Source organism: Protomyctophum parallelum (genome assembly GCF_964188405.1).
Source record: "Protomyctophum parallelum genome assembly, chromosome: 22".
Classification (NCBI taxonomy): Eukaryota; Metazoa; Chordata; class Actinopteri; order Myctophiformes; family Myctophidae; genus Protomyctophum; species Protomyctophum parallelum.
In genome coordinates this window covers 34,035,974-34,048,473 of record NC_139714.1, presented here as the reverse complement: position 1 = coordinate 34,048,473, position 12,500 = coordinate 34,035,974, and the positions used below count along the sequence as shown (strand labels likewise).

Sequence of the window (12,500 nt, the reverse complement as noted above, 5' to 3'; positions counted from 1 at the left end):
CGATTCTTCACGATCCGATATTTATATTTTTATGGAACACTTATGCCATATCACAATAATAAAATATCCCAAATCACAGACCATATCCAGTCTAATATCATGATATGGATATCATATTCAGTCTAGGGATGTCCCGATCCGATGCCGATCACTTGAAAATGACGCGATCGGCCCCGATTTAACGGATCACGTGATCGGACCGGGACAACCCTAGTGTCAATATCAGCTCATATAGGATCACTTCAATGCTAGTAGTGTAAATTAGAATAGTGCGCTCTGAGGTACTTTTCAGCAGGCGGTCAGTAAATTGGGCATATCACAGCAAACATTAGTCAGGAGTCATCCCCTCGGAAGTAACTACTACATTAAAAAAATATATATATTCAAAACATTCTGGTGTGATTCATGCACTAGGTGATGAGGGGGGTGGGCAACTTTGACGATGGAGAGGGCCACTATATATTTCCACACTCACTCCAGATGGCCACATATACTGCGACACGTTTTGAGCTTGTAGATCAGCTATTTTTGCTATATTTGAATTGAAATTAAGATCCCTTTAATTAAAGTTATTGTTGTGAATGTTCTCCATGCTGTCTAAATGGCAGCCTCTGGTGGACAGATCCCATTCTTTTTGCATCCCTAAAGAGACACATGTGTTTGCCATCACACCACTTAACTCATTGGCCAATCGCAGTTCGGGTGTGCCCTATATAAGCAGGTGTTGTGCCCTCACTCAGCTTCCAGCCTTGACTCAGGCCACAGGCAGCACAGACAGCGCTCACTCAGTCTACAACTTCAGGCAGCCATGCGTGCTTGAAGTTCTTGAACCATAAACAATGGTGAAATGGAACAATCAACTGCTAATCTGTTAAAAGTTGCTTTGGCAGACTAAATAATGCATGTCAAACTGGGAGTCCTTGAAATTAAAATGGTTGAGAATCACTGAAAGAGCCGTGATAAAGATCTTCCCTGCATGGCAAATCTTTTCAAATAGGGGTCTGCGGGCTAATAAATGTCGATTATAGTGGTCCTTGACATGAAAAAGATTGAGAACCACTGCACTAGGTGACAAAGGTTTTCCCCTAAAATCTTCTACCCCACTGGCAAACCCTAACATGGAAAAGACCGGGAAATTAAGCATCCGTATCATTTTAGATTTGGGCTAAAAATAAAAAATAAATTATACTTTGGCTATTAAAAGAATAGCAGATGTACACGCTCATACTGTAGCTCGTCACTTTGTGCAGCGCTACGAGCTTGTAGATCTGCTATTTTTTGTTTTTTGAAATGGTGACAAGGTGTGCAAATCTTTGAACATAATATACCTTCTATCAAAGTGATCATTATTAACTCAAATCTTCACTCATGCTTCTGGGAGTCTCTGGAACACAATATTTTGAGATGGAGGTCCGCGGCCAATTACATATACTTTTGGGGGTCCTTCACATGAAGATGTTTGAGAACCACTGATATACAAACATTACGTTTTTCAGAACATTTTAATTGTTGGTTAAGGGCAGATGGTCCCGTCTTGGATCGGGGGAGATGGTGGACACACACACACGACTCTGCCTTTTGGACTGTCTCCAGACAGCCAAGGCCTCACGCCCCTCCAGTGATCTTTGGTGTTTGATATTCCAATGCAGGCAGGCTAATGAACCCATGCCAAAAGATTCATGGCCAGCACAGCCACAACTGGGGGACTGAATGAAGGAAAGCTGCACATAGCTTAGTCAAATATTTGTATTTATTTGATGCAAGCTTTAGGTTTTTCTTTGTCGTTGACTAGGCTAGATGTGAGTGATTTACTGTATCTCCACCACATATGACAGCATCAGCGATACAAAAAAAACGCATTCTTCTGATTTCTGTTAATGCTAGTTGGTTCAATTGGACATGAACAATTGTAATATCTCCCTCCACATGGGAGAAAGGGTGAGGCCACTAAACCAAGAATATTTAAGGGTGCAATATTGAAATGAAGGAGATTTTCAGCCACCACATTTCTCAGTGCCTGACCATTCTCATACTGTAGCTCGTCACTTTGTGCAGCGCTACGAGCTTGTAGATCTGCTATTTTTTGTTTTTTGAAATGGTGACAAGGTGTGCAAATCTTTGAACATAATATACCTTCTATCAAAGTGATCATTATTAACTCAAATCTTCACTCATGCTTCTGGGAGTCTCTGGAACACAATATTTTGAGATGGAGGTCCGCGGCCAATTACATATACTTTTGGGGGTCCTTCACATGAAGATGTTTGAGAACCACTGATATACAAACATTACGTTTTTCAGAACATTTTAATTGTTGGTTAAGGGCAGATGGTCCCGTCTTGGATCGGGGGAGATGGTGGACACACACACACGACTCTGCCTTTTGGACTGTCTCCAGACAGCCAAGGCCTCACGCCCCTCCAGTGATCTTTGGTGTTTGATATTCCAATGCAGGCAGGCTAATGAACCCATGCCAAAAGATTCATGGCCAGCACAGCCACAACTGGGGGACTGAATGAAGGAAAGCTGCACATAGCTTAGTCAAATATTTGTATTTATTTGATGCAAGCTTTAGGTTTTTCTTTGTCGTTGACTAGGCTAGATGTGAGTGATTTACTGTATCTCCACCACATATGACAGCATCAGCGATACAAAAAAAACGCATTCTTCTGATTTCTGTTAATGCTAGTTGGTTCAATTGGACATGAACAATTGTAATATCTCCCTCCACATGGGAGAAAGGGTGAGGCCACTAAACCAAGAATATTTAAGGGTGCAATATTGAAATGAAGGAGATTTTCAGCCACCACATTTCTCAGTGCCTGACCATTCTCACGCAGTGAGTGGTGGTGATACACATTTGTGATTTCTGCATTGGGCTCTGCAGTGCTGGTTTCTACGGATCAGTGGTTCTCAAAGTGGGGCCCTGGCGGGGACCCCCTGGGGTCTGTGAGGGCCGGGGACCCCCTGGGGTCTGTGAGGGACCCCCTGGGGTCTGTGAGGGACCCCCTGGGGTCTGTGAGGGCCCTAACTAAACGAGTTGTTTCAGCCATTTATGAAAAACAATTGAAAAAATCATATTTTTGAAATGTTTTGAATAATTTTGAAAAATGTTAAAGGACCACTTTTCAACCTATCTTCATATAATAGGTCCTCACTAATAATCATGATAAAATGGCACGATTTTTTTCTACTCAGTCTGTGTCTCATAGGAGGGCTGTGGGCAGTTTAGAAACCGTCCTCCAGTGACATCATCATTAGGCAGATTACTTTTTAAACAATATTTTTTTTACAAAAATGTTTAGATTTTCATTATCGTGAGAACGATTGCTTCCATTTTCGCATTGCAACTTTTCAGGACTAGAAAGCCTGCAGTTTCTAGTAGAAAAGAATTGCGCCATTGTTTCATGATTATTAGTGAGGACCTATTATATGAAGATAGGTTGAAAAGTGGTGAAGTGGTCCTTTAACATAGGGGGGGGGGGGTGTTGACATGAAAATGTTTTCAACCAGGGGTCCTTGAAGGGGTTCCAGGTGGTCCCCAGCTAGATGATGGAGAGTGTGTAACCAAAAGGACCCTTATTAGTTCTTTAACTTTTCAGAGTGTAAAATGTCACGCTCTCAAGAGTTAAATCATTGTTAAGCATCTGCATTACTTAATTTACAAGAAGTCCACGTAACTAGAGAATGGAATGGTGTACAGATCTGACAGGGGTCAGCGAGTCTAAAATGTCCTCAAATGGTCGTCTGTGGCTCAAATGCAAAAAAAAAAAATGGGCCTTGATATGAAAAATGTTGAAAACCGTGACTGCATCATCAGATTGATAAATGGGAGCCAGAGAGAGGAGCGGAGAGGATTGGAAACATACGGGTGGAGTTGTTGTTGTAAATGTTGTTGTAAATGTTGTTGTTGTAAATGGGAGCCAGAGAGAGGAGGGGGGAGGATTGGAAACATACGGGTGGAGTTGTTGTTGTAAATGTTGTTGTAAATGTTGTTGTTGATAAATGGGAGCCAAAGAGAGGAGGGGGGAGGATTGGAAACATACGGGTGGAGTTGTTGTTGTAAATGGGAGCCAGAGAGAGGAGGGGGGAGGATTGGAAACATACGGGTGGAGTTGTTGTTGGATAAATGGGAGCCAAAGAGAGGAGGGGGGAGGATTGGAAACATACGGGTGGAGTTGTTGTTGATAAATGGGAGCCAAAGAGAGGAGGGGGGAGGATTGGAAACATACGGGTGGAGTTGTTGTTAAATGGGAGCCAAAGAGAGGAGGGGAGAGGATTGGAAACATACGGGTGGAGTTGTTGTTGATAAATGGGAGCCAAAGAGAGGAGCGGAGAGGATTGGAAACATACGGGTGGAGTTGTTGTTGGATAAATGGGAGCCAAAGAGAGGAGGGGGGAGGATTGGAAACATACGGGTGGAGTTGTTGTTGGATAAATGGGAGCCAAAGAGAGGAGCGGAGAGGATTGGAAACATACGGGTGGAGTTGTTGTTGATAAATGGGAGCCAAAGAGAGGAGGGGGGAGGATTGGAAACATACGGGTGGAGTTGTTGTTGATAAATGGGAGCCAAAGAGAGGAGGGGAGAGGATTGGAAACATACGGGTGGAGTTGTTGTTGTAAATGGGAGCCAAAGAGAGGAGGGGGGAGGATTGGAAACATACGGGTGGAGTTGTTGTTGCGGGTCAGACTGCGGGTGTAGGAGGAGGAGTGGAAGGTGTTGTAGTGTTGATAAGAAGGAAGAGTAGACGACGAAGAGGATGAGGCTCCTCCTCCTCCGCCTCTCTGCCAGGGGAGAGAACGACTACTGCACTGTACCTTCACTGCACCAGTGCACGCACGCACGCAACGCACACAAATAACATACGCGTGCACATACACGATACACATTATACATACGCATGCACACGATACACACACGCACACGCACACACAGACAGACAGACAGACAGACAGACAGACACCAGGGTAAGGTTTAACAAAAAAAACATTTACATGTTGAATAGTAGTAGTATGTACTACTAATATTAACATCACTTCTGTTACCCCCCTGGGGTCACCCAGGTGTTTTCCAAGTCCACATTCTAAATCCCATACGCGGTTTCAGCATCACGTCATAAAGAACTGCGTTCCAAAAACCAAACGAATGAGTCTGACGATTTTATTCATATGGATATGAGGCATCAATTGACTGTGTGTGACAAGGCAGTCACTCCAAAGAGCTACAAAGTAGAGGGCCGCCTACAACTCGACTACAATACGATTAGGCTTACAGATGACCAAACGACTACAACTCCCATTGCCCAGCGTCCGGACCACGGCACTACCGTCCGGTCCGTCGCACAAAATCGCCACGTTGTGTTGCACTGGATTTTGTCTTCACTGAAGCAGTGGTTCTCAAACCTTTCAGGCAGTGAATTTCCCACTGTAGTTTCCAACGCTATTCAGTATTTTAGCTGTGACGTGAGCGCCCCCTCCTGAGATACTTCCGGGTCCTACTTTTGTGTCGCTTTTGTGTCCCCATGGAGTTATACTGTGACGCTCCGTCGGACTAAATCTGAGACGAAAACAACCACGAAAGTCTCATTTTACCGCTTTCCTCGCAACAACAAAGCTGCGCTGCTCTCCCAAATCTGGCTGTGACAGGCCGTCTGCCCCACATGGAATACTATCGCCATTTTATTTGATTGTGTCAACTAAATCCTCATTAATGCAAACTAGATTCAACATTCTCAAGCCTGCACACATTGTAAATATCCCCCGAAATATTTTACCGAGCAAATGGACTGTTGCCACCTTCAATAATAATGATAATAATAGTCTTTATTGTCTCCACATCATATATTTTTGTTGTCATGGACACTTGTCATGGAAGCATTAAGACCCATTTTAACCCTCTATGGCTTCCTTACTGAAAAATAACGTCAATTTAAAAAGATTCACGCGTTTAGATATTCTATTTACAATGGGATGCGGACGGGAGCTGGTGCCACTTGGACCCAGACGTAACGTAGCACTACAAAATGACGTCAGACTTAAATACTGAATACTTCCGCCGCATCATTACATTTTCTCCAAACACAACACAGACGTTATCACAATGTAACTAAATGTCACACACCGCACAGAGTCACATACCTGACAGAATCCCGCCGGACTCATTTTTTGTTTATTCTTGTGGAACACAGTTAATTAATCTTAATAATGACGTGATGATGCAAAAGTGTGTAGGATTTACAATGGAGAAAACAACTCTCACGATAATGAGGCAACTCAGGGGAATAATGGAAGTGATGTCAGGACTTGCAGTATACATGTATGTGCTCTACAGCAGTGGTTCTCAACAGTGTTGATAGAAATTAATTTAGTTTTAGTCGTATTTTAGTCATCGGAAATGCTTTAGTGCTAGTCTAGTTTTAGTCGACTAAAATGTCATGCGACTTTAGTCGACTAAATCTACAGTTGTTTTTTGTCGATAAAAATAATTATAATTTTTCGGGCCTTGGTGTAGTGACACCCCCCCCCCCCCCCCTTCCTCCAGCACTTGGAATGTAGGAGTTGAGACATTACATGTTTGGTTCCACAGAAAATTGCAGATATACAAGCTCACAACGCCTCGCAAACGAAGCGAGGCGTATTTCTTTTTGGAGGTATTAACTCAACCTCCACCAGCAGGGGGCGCCGATAGAAGGTGGATGAGGCCTTTCAATGCATTGTGCCTGAAGGGGAAGCAATAGAACATGGAGCTGCCGCTCGAGGGGAGCTTTGATTAGCGGTGAGCCAACTTTATAGTTTTATCATTAAATAGAGCGCTAATTAACACGTTAAAGTTGGTGGTGCGGGATACTCTTTAAAAGGCGTTAAAGAAGCCAAGGATGAGTTAAAAAACGTCTTAAAAGTCCTTAGAGTCACTTCAGTGTCATCTAAGGACCCCCCAAAAATCATGTGGGCACATGTTGAGAACCACTCTATAGTAGTAGTAGTAGTAGTAGTAATATCAGTAGTCCTAGTAGAAGTAGTATGATATTAAAGGTCTGGTGACATAAAAGTAAAATTAAAAATTTCAATTTTTGTATTTATTCTTAGGTTTTCTGAGCTCAATTGCACCCAACACCTTTGAACATTCAGTGGATTTCCTGTGGTCTCTGAATAATTAGGCTCAAACAAGTGCTCTGATTTGCCTGTGGACTGTGATGTAACAGTCCACAAATCCCATATATGACAGAGGGATTTGCCAGCAGATGTCACTGTTGAGGGATTTTGCCTGTTCTCATTGCAGCTCAAAAGGCATTAGAACACACAGAAGAAAATCCCAAACCACAGAAGATCCACTGAATGTTCAAAGTTCAGGTTGTGTGGGTGTAATTGATGTTATAAAACCTCAAAGAAAAACCTAAAAAGAAATACAAATAAATGAAAATGAATGTCATGAAACCTTTAAAATTAGAATAGTAGTAGTAGTAGTAGCAGTAGTAGTAACAGCAGTATTAGTAGTAGCAGCAGTAGCAGCAGTAGTAGTAATAGTAGTAACAGCAGTAGTAGCAGTAGCAGCAGTAAAGCATGAGTACCTTGCTCAGGTGGTTTTAGAGCCAGTCTGGTCTGGTGGTGTGGTAGTATTTCCAGTCTGACGGTCTGACAGGCGGCAGAGAGCAGCTGAGTGGCTTCAGCCAGAGAACAGAACTCCATGGACGTTCCATCTACCGACAGGATGTGGTCTCCTGCATGGAGTGCACCGCACCTACACGCACGCACACACACGTTTACGTTTGTTCACTTTAAGGACTTTACCGTCTTTCGAAGTGTTTAGAGGTTTATCAGAGGTTAAGAAGACCCATACAGCTGCACTATAACCTTTTTTTGTAAATACATTTTTATTTCATTTAGCATGTTAACGCAATGTAACTAACACTTAATGTGGTGGTTATATTCGGTCTCTCTGCTCTTCTACTGAGAAGTTTAACTCCTGTGGTAGAGCGTGACCAAGCAAGCAGCTGTGCTCTGCTTGCTTGGGGTTGCTAAGGGGTCAACCTCTAAAAAACTAGGGCTGAAAACTATCGATCATTCATTCTATCGATTACTTTTTTTTTATCAAATAATTGAGAAGCAAAAAAGTATTTCGTATTTTTTTTACACATCAATGAATCGATTAAGCACTTATAGGGATTGATTATTAATTGATTATTTTAGCAAACTATGAATTATAAATAAATAAAATGATATAATCGATTACATCGATTAACTCCGTCTCCAGCTTTAGTTCCAACACTTGACGCTGTTAGTTTACCTGTCTGCGATGCTAGCAGGCTTGACCTTGTCAATGACAATGACCTGCTTGTTACAGAACATGGAGGTGGAGAGAGCCACACCCAGACTGGACCCCGTCGCCTTGGCCACCTCCACTAGCAGCGGACCGGATGCTGTCGCCACAGAGTCTGTTTTCAGGTCGGAGAGAAAGAAAAAGATGCAAGGTTTACCGTAATGTTCGTGATAGCTCAAACCAAACAGAAACGTAATGGCTCTGTCTCTAGGGGACATTTTTTAAGTAAGTAGGTTCGCCTTGCCAAACCAGGTGGCTGGAGGCCTATCTCCTGTTTCTGCAGCTTGATGTACAAGTACAGGACACCCCATGGACATGATGCTAGTACTGCATGTCGCAGGGACTTTCCCCAAATCCAACCCTTGATGCTGAGTCCCGAGCAGGGAGGCACTGGGTCCCATTTTCTAGTCTGGTACGACCCGGACGGGGGATTGAACCTAATCTCAGGGTGGACACTCTACCCACAAAAGCCTGACATGGCCAATACTAATATCACTATACCAACAGGACCACTGAGCTGATAGGAAGCATAGGATAGCAGATATAGGCACTCTCAATATAGCGATCAATCTTCATCTATTGGTCATGAACTGTGGGGTCATGACCGAAAGAATAAGATTGCGAATACAAGCAGCCAAAAAGATTTTTCTCAGACGGGTGGCTCCCTCAGGGATAGGGTGAGAAGTTCAGTCACCCGGAGGAGACTCGGAGTAGAAACGCTACTCCTTCACATGAAAAGGAGCCCAGGGCAAAGGATTGCCCAGGGTTATTTAATCCATTAAATCATAGCGCCCGGCGATTTATAGTAGCGGAGCACTTTTACCGACGGACCGGATGTTATCCCTGATGTGGATGTAGCAGCTAAATGTAGCCAAAACACTCTAGAGCCGATCGACAACTACAGGAGGTATGATTAAATCTAACACGACTAGCGACGGGACCGTGGTGGGCCGTCTAAGACATGATCTTTTCTTAGAATTGGACGGGATGATTTAGAATCTAAAAATCTTAAAACGTTAATAACTCTTGATCAAAATTTTAGATCAAGAGTTATTAACGTTTTAAGATTTTTGGTCTTGTCGGCAAAAACAGGGTGGGAACATCTTCGATGACGTCCCATTGTTACGCAACATGACAATTACCATGATGATATAGTAGCTGATAGCTCACCCATAACAGAGACATCATATTCAATAAGCAGTGTCGCTTCTTGTCCACACTGCTTCAGAATGCTCATAGTTTCCGAAAGGCTGCTGCCATGGAGGCGAATTCCATCAATACTTAGCAAACGATCACCAGGTTTGATAGTTCCTTCTCTGGAGAGCGAGAGAGAGGGGGCGGGGGGGGATAGAGAGATTTAATTGCAGCCAGTTTTACTGTGTTTTACTGTACTGTATTGGTTAATATTACATGATAAAAGTGTTGCAGAATGTTGCAGCAGTACTGTGAATTCCTAATCACCTCACCTGTCAGCCGGCCCACCTGGCCTGATGGTGGTTATAACGATGGGGCGGGATTTATTCCTATCTTCATGAGCTCCGCCTACAAACATAAGAGACATTTAGAATATGAACCTAAAAATGGCTGTACCAGGTGAATGTGGATGACTTTTTTTTTTTTAATGCTCTTGGATTAAAACCGTGAAACCCATCGGTGTCATTTACGATTTCAAGTATAAACATTATTTATTATTTATTTATACATATATTTTATATTTTATACTACTCAAACATAGCAGACATCATAACGCGTCACTTCGTGCCGTGCTAAAGATCTGTTATTTTTGAAAAATCTTTAAAAACAAAACATTAAAGCCAAGGTTTTTTTTTTACTCAAATCTTTGCTTCTGGGGGTCCCTGGAACAAAATATTTTGAGATGGTGGTCCACGGCCAAATACATATAATTAAAAGGTTTGAGCACCACTGATACGTTTTTCAGAAAACTTATTTTAAGGATTTAATAGGCATTATTAGAATCAGCCTCAGGTCGTAATGGGTTAAAGATATTGTTTAATTTAGTACAGTGATTTGATTTGTAAACAGTTCTCCACTTACACAGAGCCCTACATTTATACAATGACAGAAAATAGATTTATTTTTCAGAATAAGGCAGATATTTGCAATTTATGAAAATCCAAACTTTGTTTTCAAGATACAAATTCCATCTACCAGTAAATTAAAATTAAAACATGTATCAACAGTCAGGCCACACATCTCTCTCTCTGACACACGCACACACACACACACACACACACACACACACACACACACACACACACACACACACACACACACACACACACATGCACACACGCGTGTGCACTTCCTACCTCTGATAACGAAGCCAAACGTGTTTCCTTCTTTATGAAGTGTGACCTCCACATTTTTAAACATGACCCCTGACCCCTGCACTGCTGGAATACAAAAACAACTTTATTAATAACATCATTAACAACATCAATGCTTACAAGGTCAAACTACAATGCAGTGTTCATTTGGACAGCTAATTTTGCTTTAGGTTTAGGTCATAATAGTCTTTTGAATGAAATTAGTTTTGGTCATATTTTAGCCACCTCAATAGTTACAGTGGATTTGTTGCCTTGATGGCGTCGTAATGAATGATTTTATCACTCGATTGCATGCATGGCTGCGGAAAATATTTTCAGAGCGCAACCAAACATGAAATGACTAGTTCTACTGGATCTCGTCTCCACTTACAGTAGTTCTTATTTGTTGACGGAATTGTCAACGCCAATCAATGCATCAGTAATATGACACTACTACATATAGCAGTGGTTTTCAACCGGTGGTCCGGAGACCACCAGTGGTCCTTGAGGGGTTTCCAGGTGGTCCCCAGCTAAATGATGGAGAGTTGGTAACCAAATGTAACTCTTGAGAACGTAAAATGAAACCAAATGGACCCTTATGGTTCCATTTGCTTTCATTTTACGCTCTACGAGAGTTCCAAGTCTACACATTAAGAGAATGCAGAAGAATTGTTATTTTGAGCAACGTTTGCGCAAAACATTCTTTAGTTTTGGGTCTGCAAGGCTAAATCTCATGGCGGTCCGTGGCTCAAATGCAGAATAAATAACGGGCCACGAAATGAAAAAGGGTTAAAAACCACCGACTTCTAGTAACTAATAAAGAACTCACAGACGGGAGGGAGTTCATATTCGACCTCCAGTACGACCCTCTCTCCGATGTTCTTCAGCAGGCCGATGATCTCGTCGTGTCTGAACTTGGTGAGGTTGATGCCGTTCACTGAGCGAATGTAATCTCCCACGCTCAGCTGGTCACTCCTGTCAAAAGGATATACAGTATGCATGCATCAAGTGGTGGGGAAAAGTACTCACATTTATTACTTAAAGGACCACTTCACCACTTTTCAACCTATCTTCATATAATAGGTCCTCACTAATAATCATGATAAAATGTCACGATTTTTTTCTACTCAGTCTGTGTCTCATAGGAGGGCATTGGGCAGTTTAGAAACCGTCTTCCAGTGACATCATCATTAGGCAGATTATTTTTTAAACAAGATTTTTTTACAAAAATGTTTAGATTTTCATTATCGTGAGAACGATGGCATTTTCGCATTGCAACTTTTCAGGACTAGAAAGCCTGCAGTTTCTATTAGCTTGTATTCCCCATCGATGATGTCACTGGAAGACGGTTTCTGAACTGCCCACAGCCCTCCTATGAGACACAGACCGAGTAGAAAATAATTGTGCCGTTTTTTCATGATTATTAGTGAGGACCTATTATATGAAGATAGGTTGAAAAGTGGTGAAGTGGTCCTTTAAGCAAAAGCATCGATACTGCAATGTAGAACTATACTCCGTTACAAGTGAAAGTCCGGATTTCAAAATGTCCATGAGTAAAAGTACAACATTATTGATATCAAAATATACAAAAGTACAGTACAAAAGTAAAAGTACTCATCATGCAGAATGTCCCAAATTGAAATCACACGTTTTCAAATGTATGAAGTCATTTGAAAATTGCAGCTCTACAAAGTAACTAAAGTGTTCAAATAAATGTAGTGGAGAAAAAGCACAATGTTTCCCTCTGAGATGTGGCGTAGAAGTAAAAGTATGTTGGCAAATGGAATACTCAAGTAAAGTACAAATACCTCAAAATTGTAATAAAGTACAGTACTTAACAGTAACAGTATAGTTAC

At 41.9% G+C, this 12,500-nt stretch overlaps 1 protein-coding gene across 1 annotated transcript in view; it reads right to left on the bottom strand.

Annotated features, from left to right (window-relative positions):
• Positions 1-12,500, bottom strand: part of grip1 (glutamate receptor interacting protein 1) — a 63,307-nt gene that overhangs the window by 24,765 nt on the left and 26,042 nt on the right. Inside the window, 6 exon segments of the mRNA XM_083757846.1 lie at positions 7,569-7,738; positions 8,285-8,432; positions 9,488-9,633; positions 9,784-9,859; positions 10,648-10,731; positions 11,474-11,619. Coding sequence (XP_083613972.1) covers positions 7,569-7,738; positions 8,285-8,432; positions 9,488-9,633; positions 9,784-9,859; positions 10,648-10,731; positions 11,474-11,619 — 770 coding nt within the window.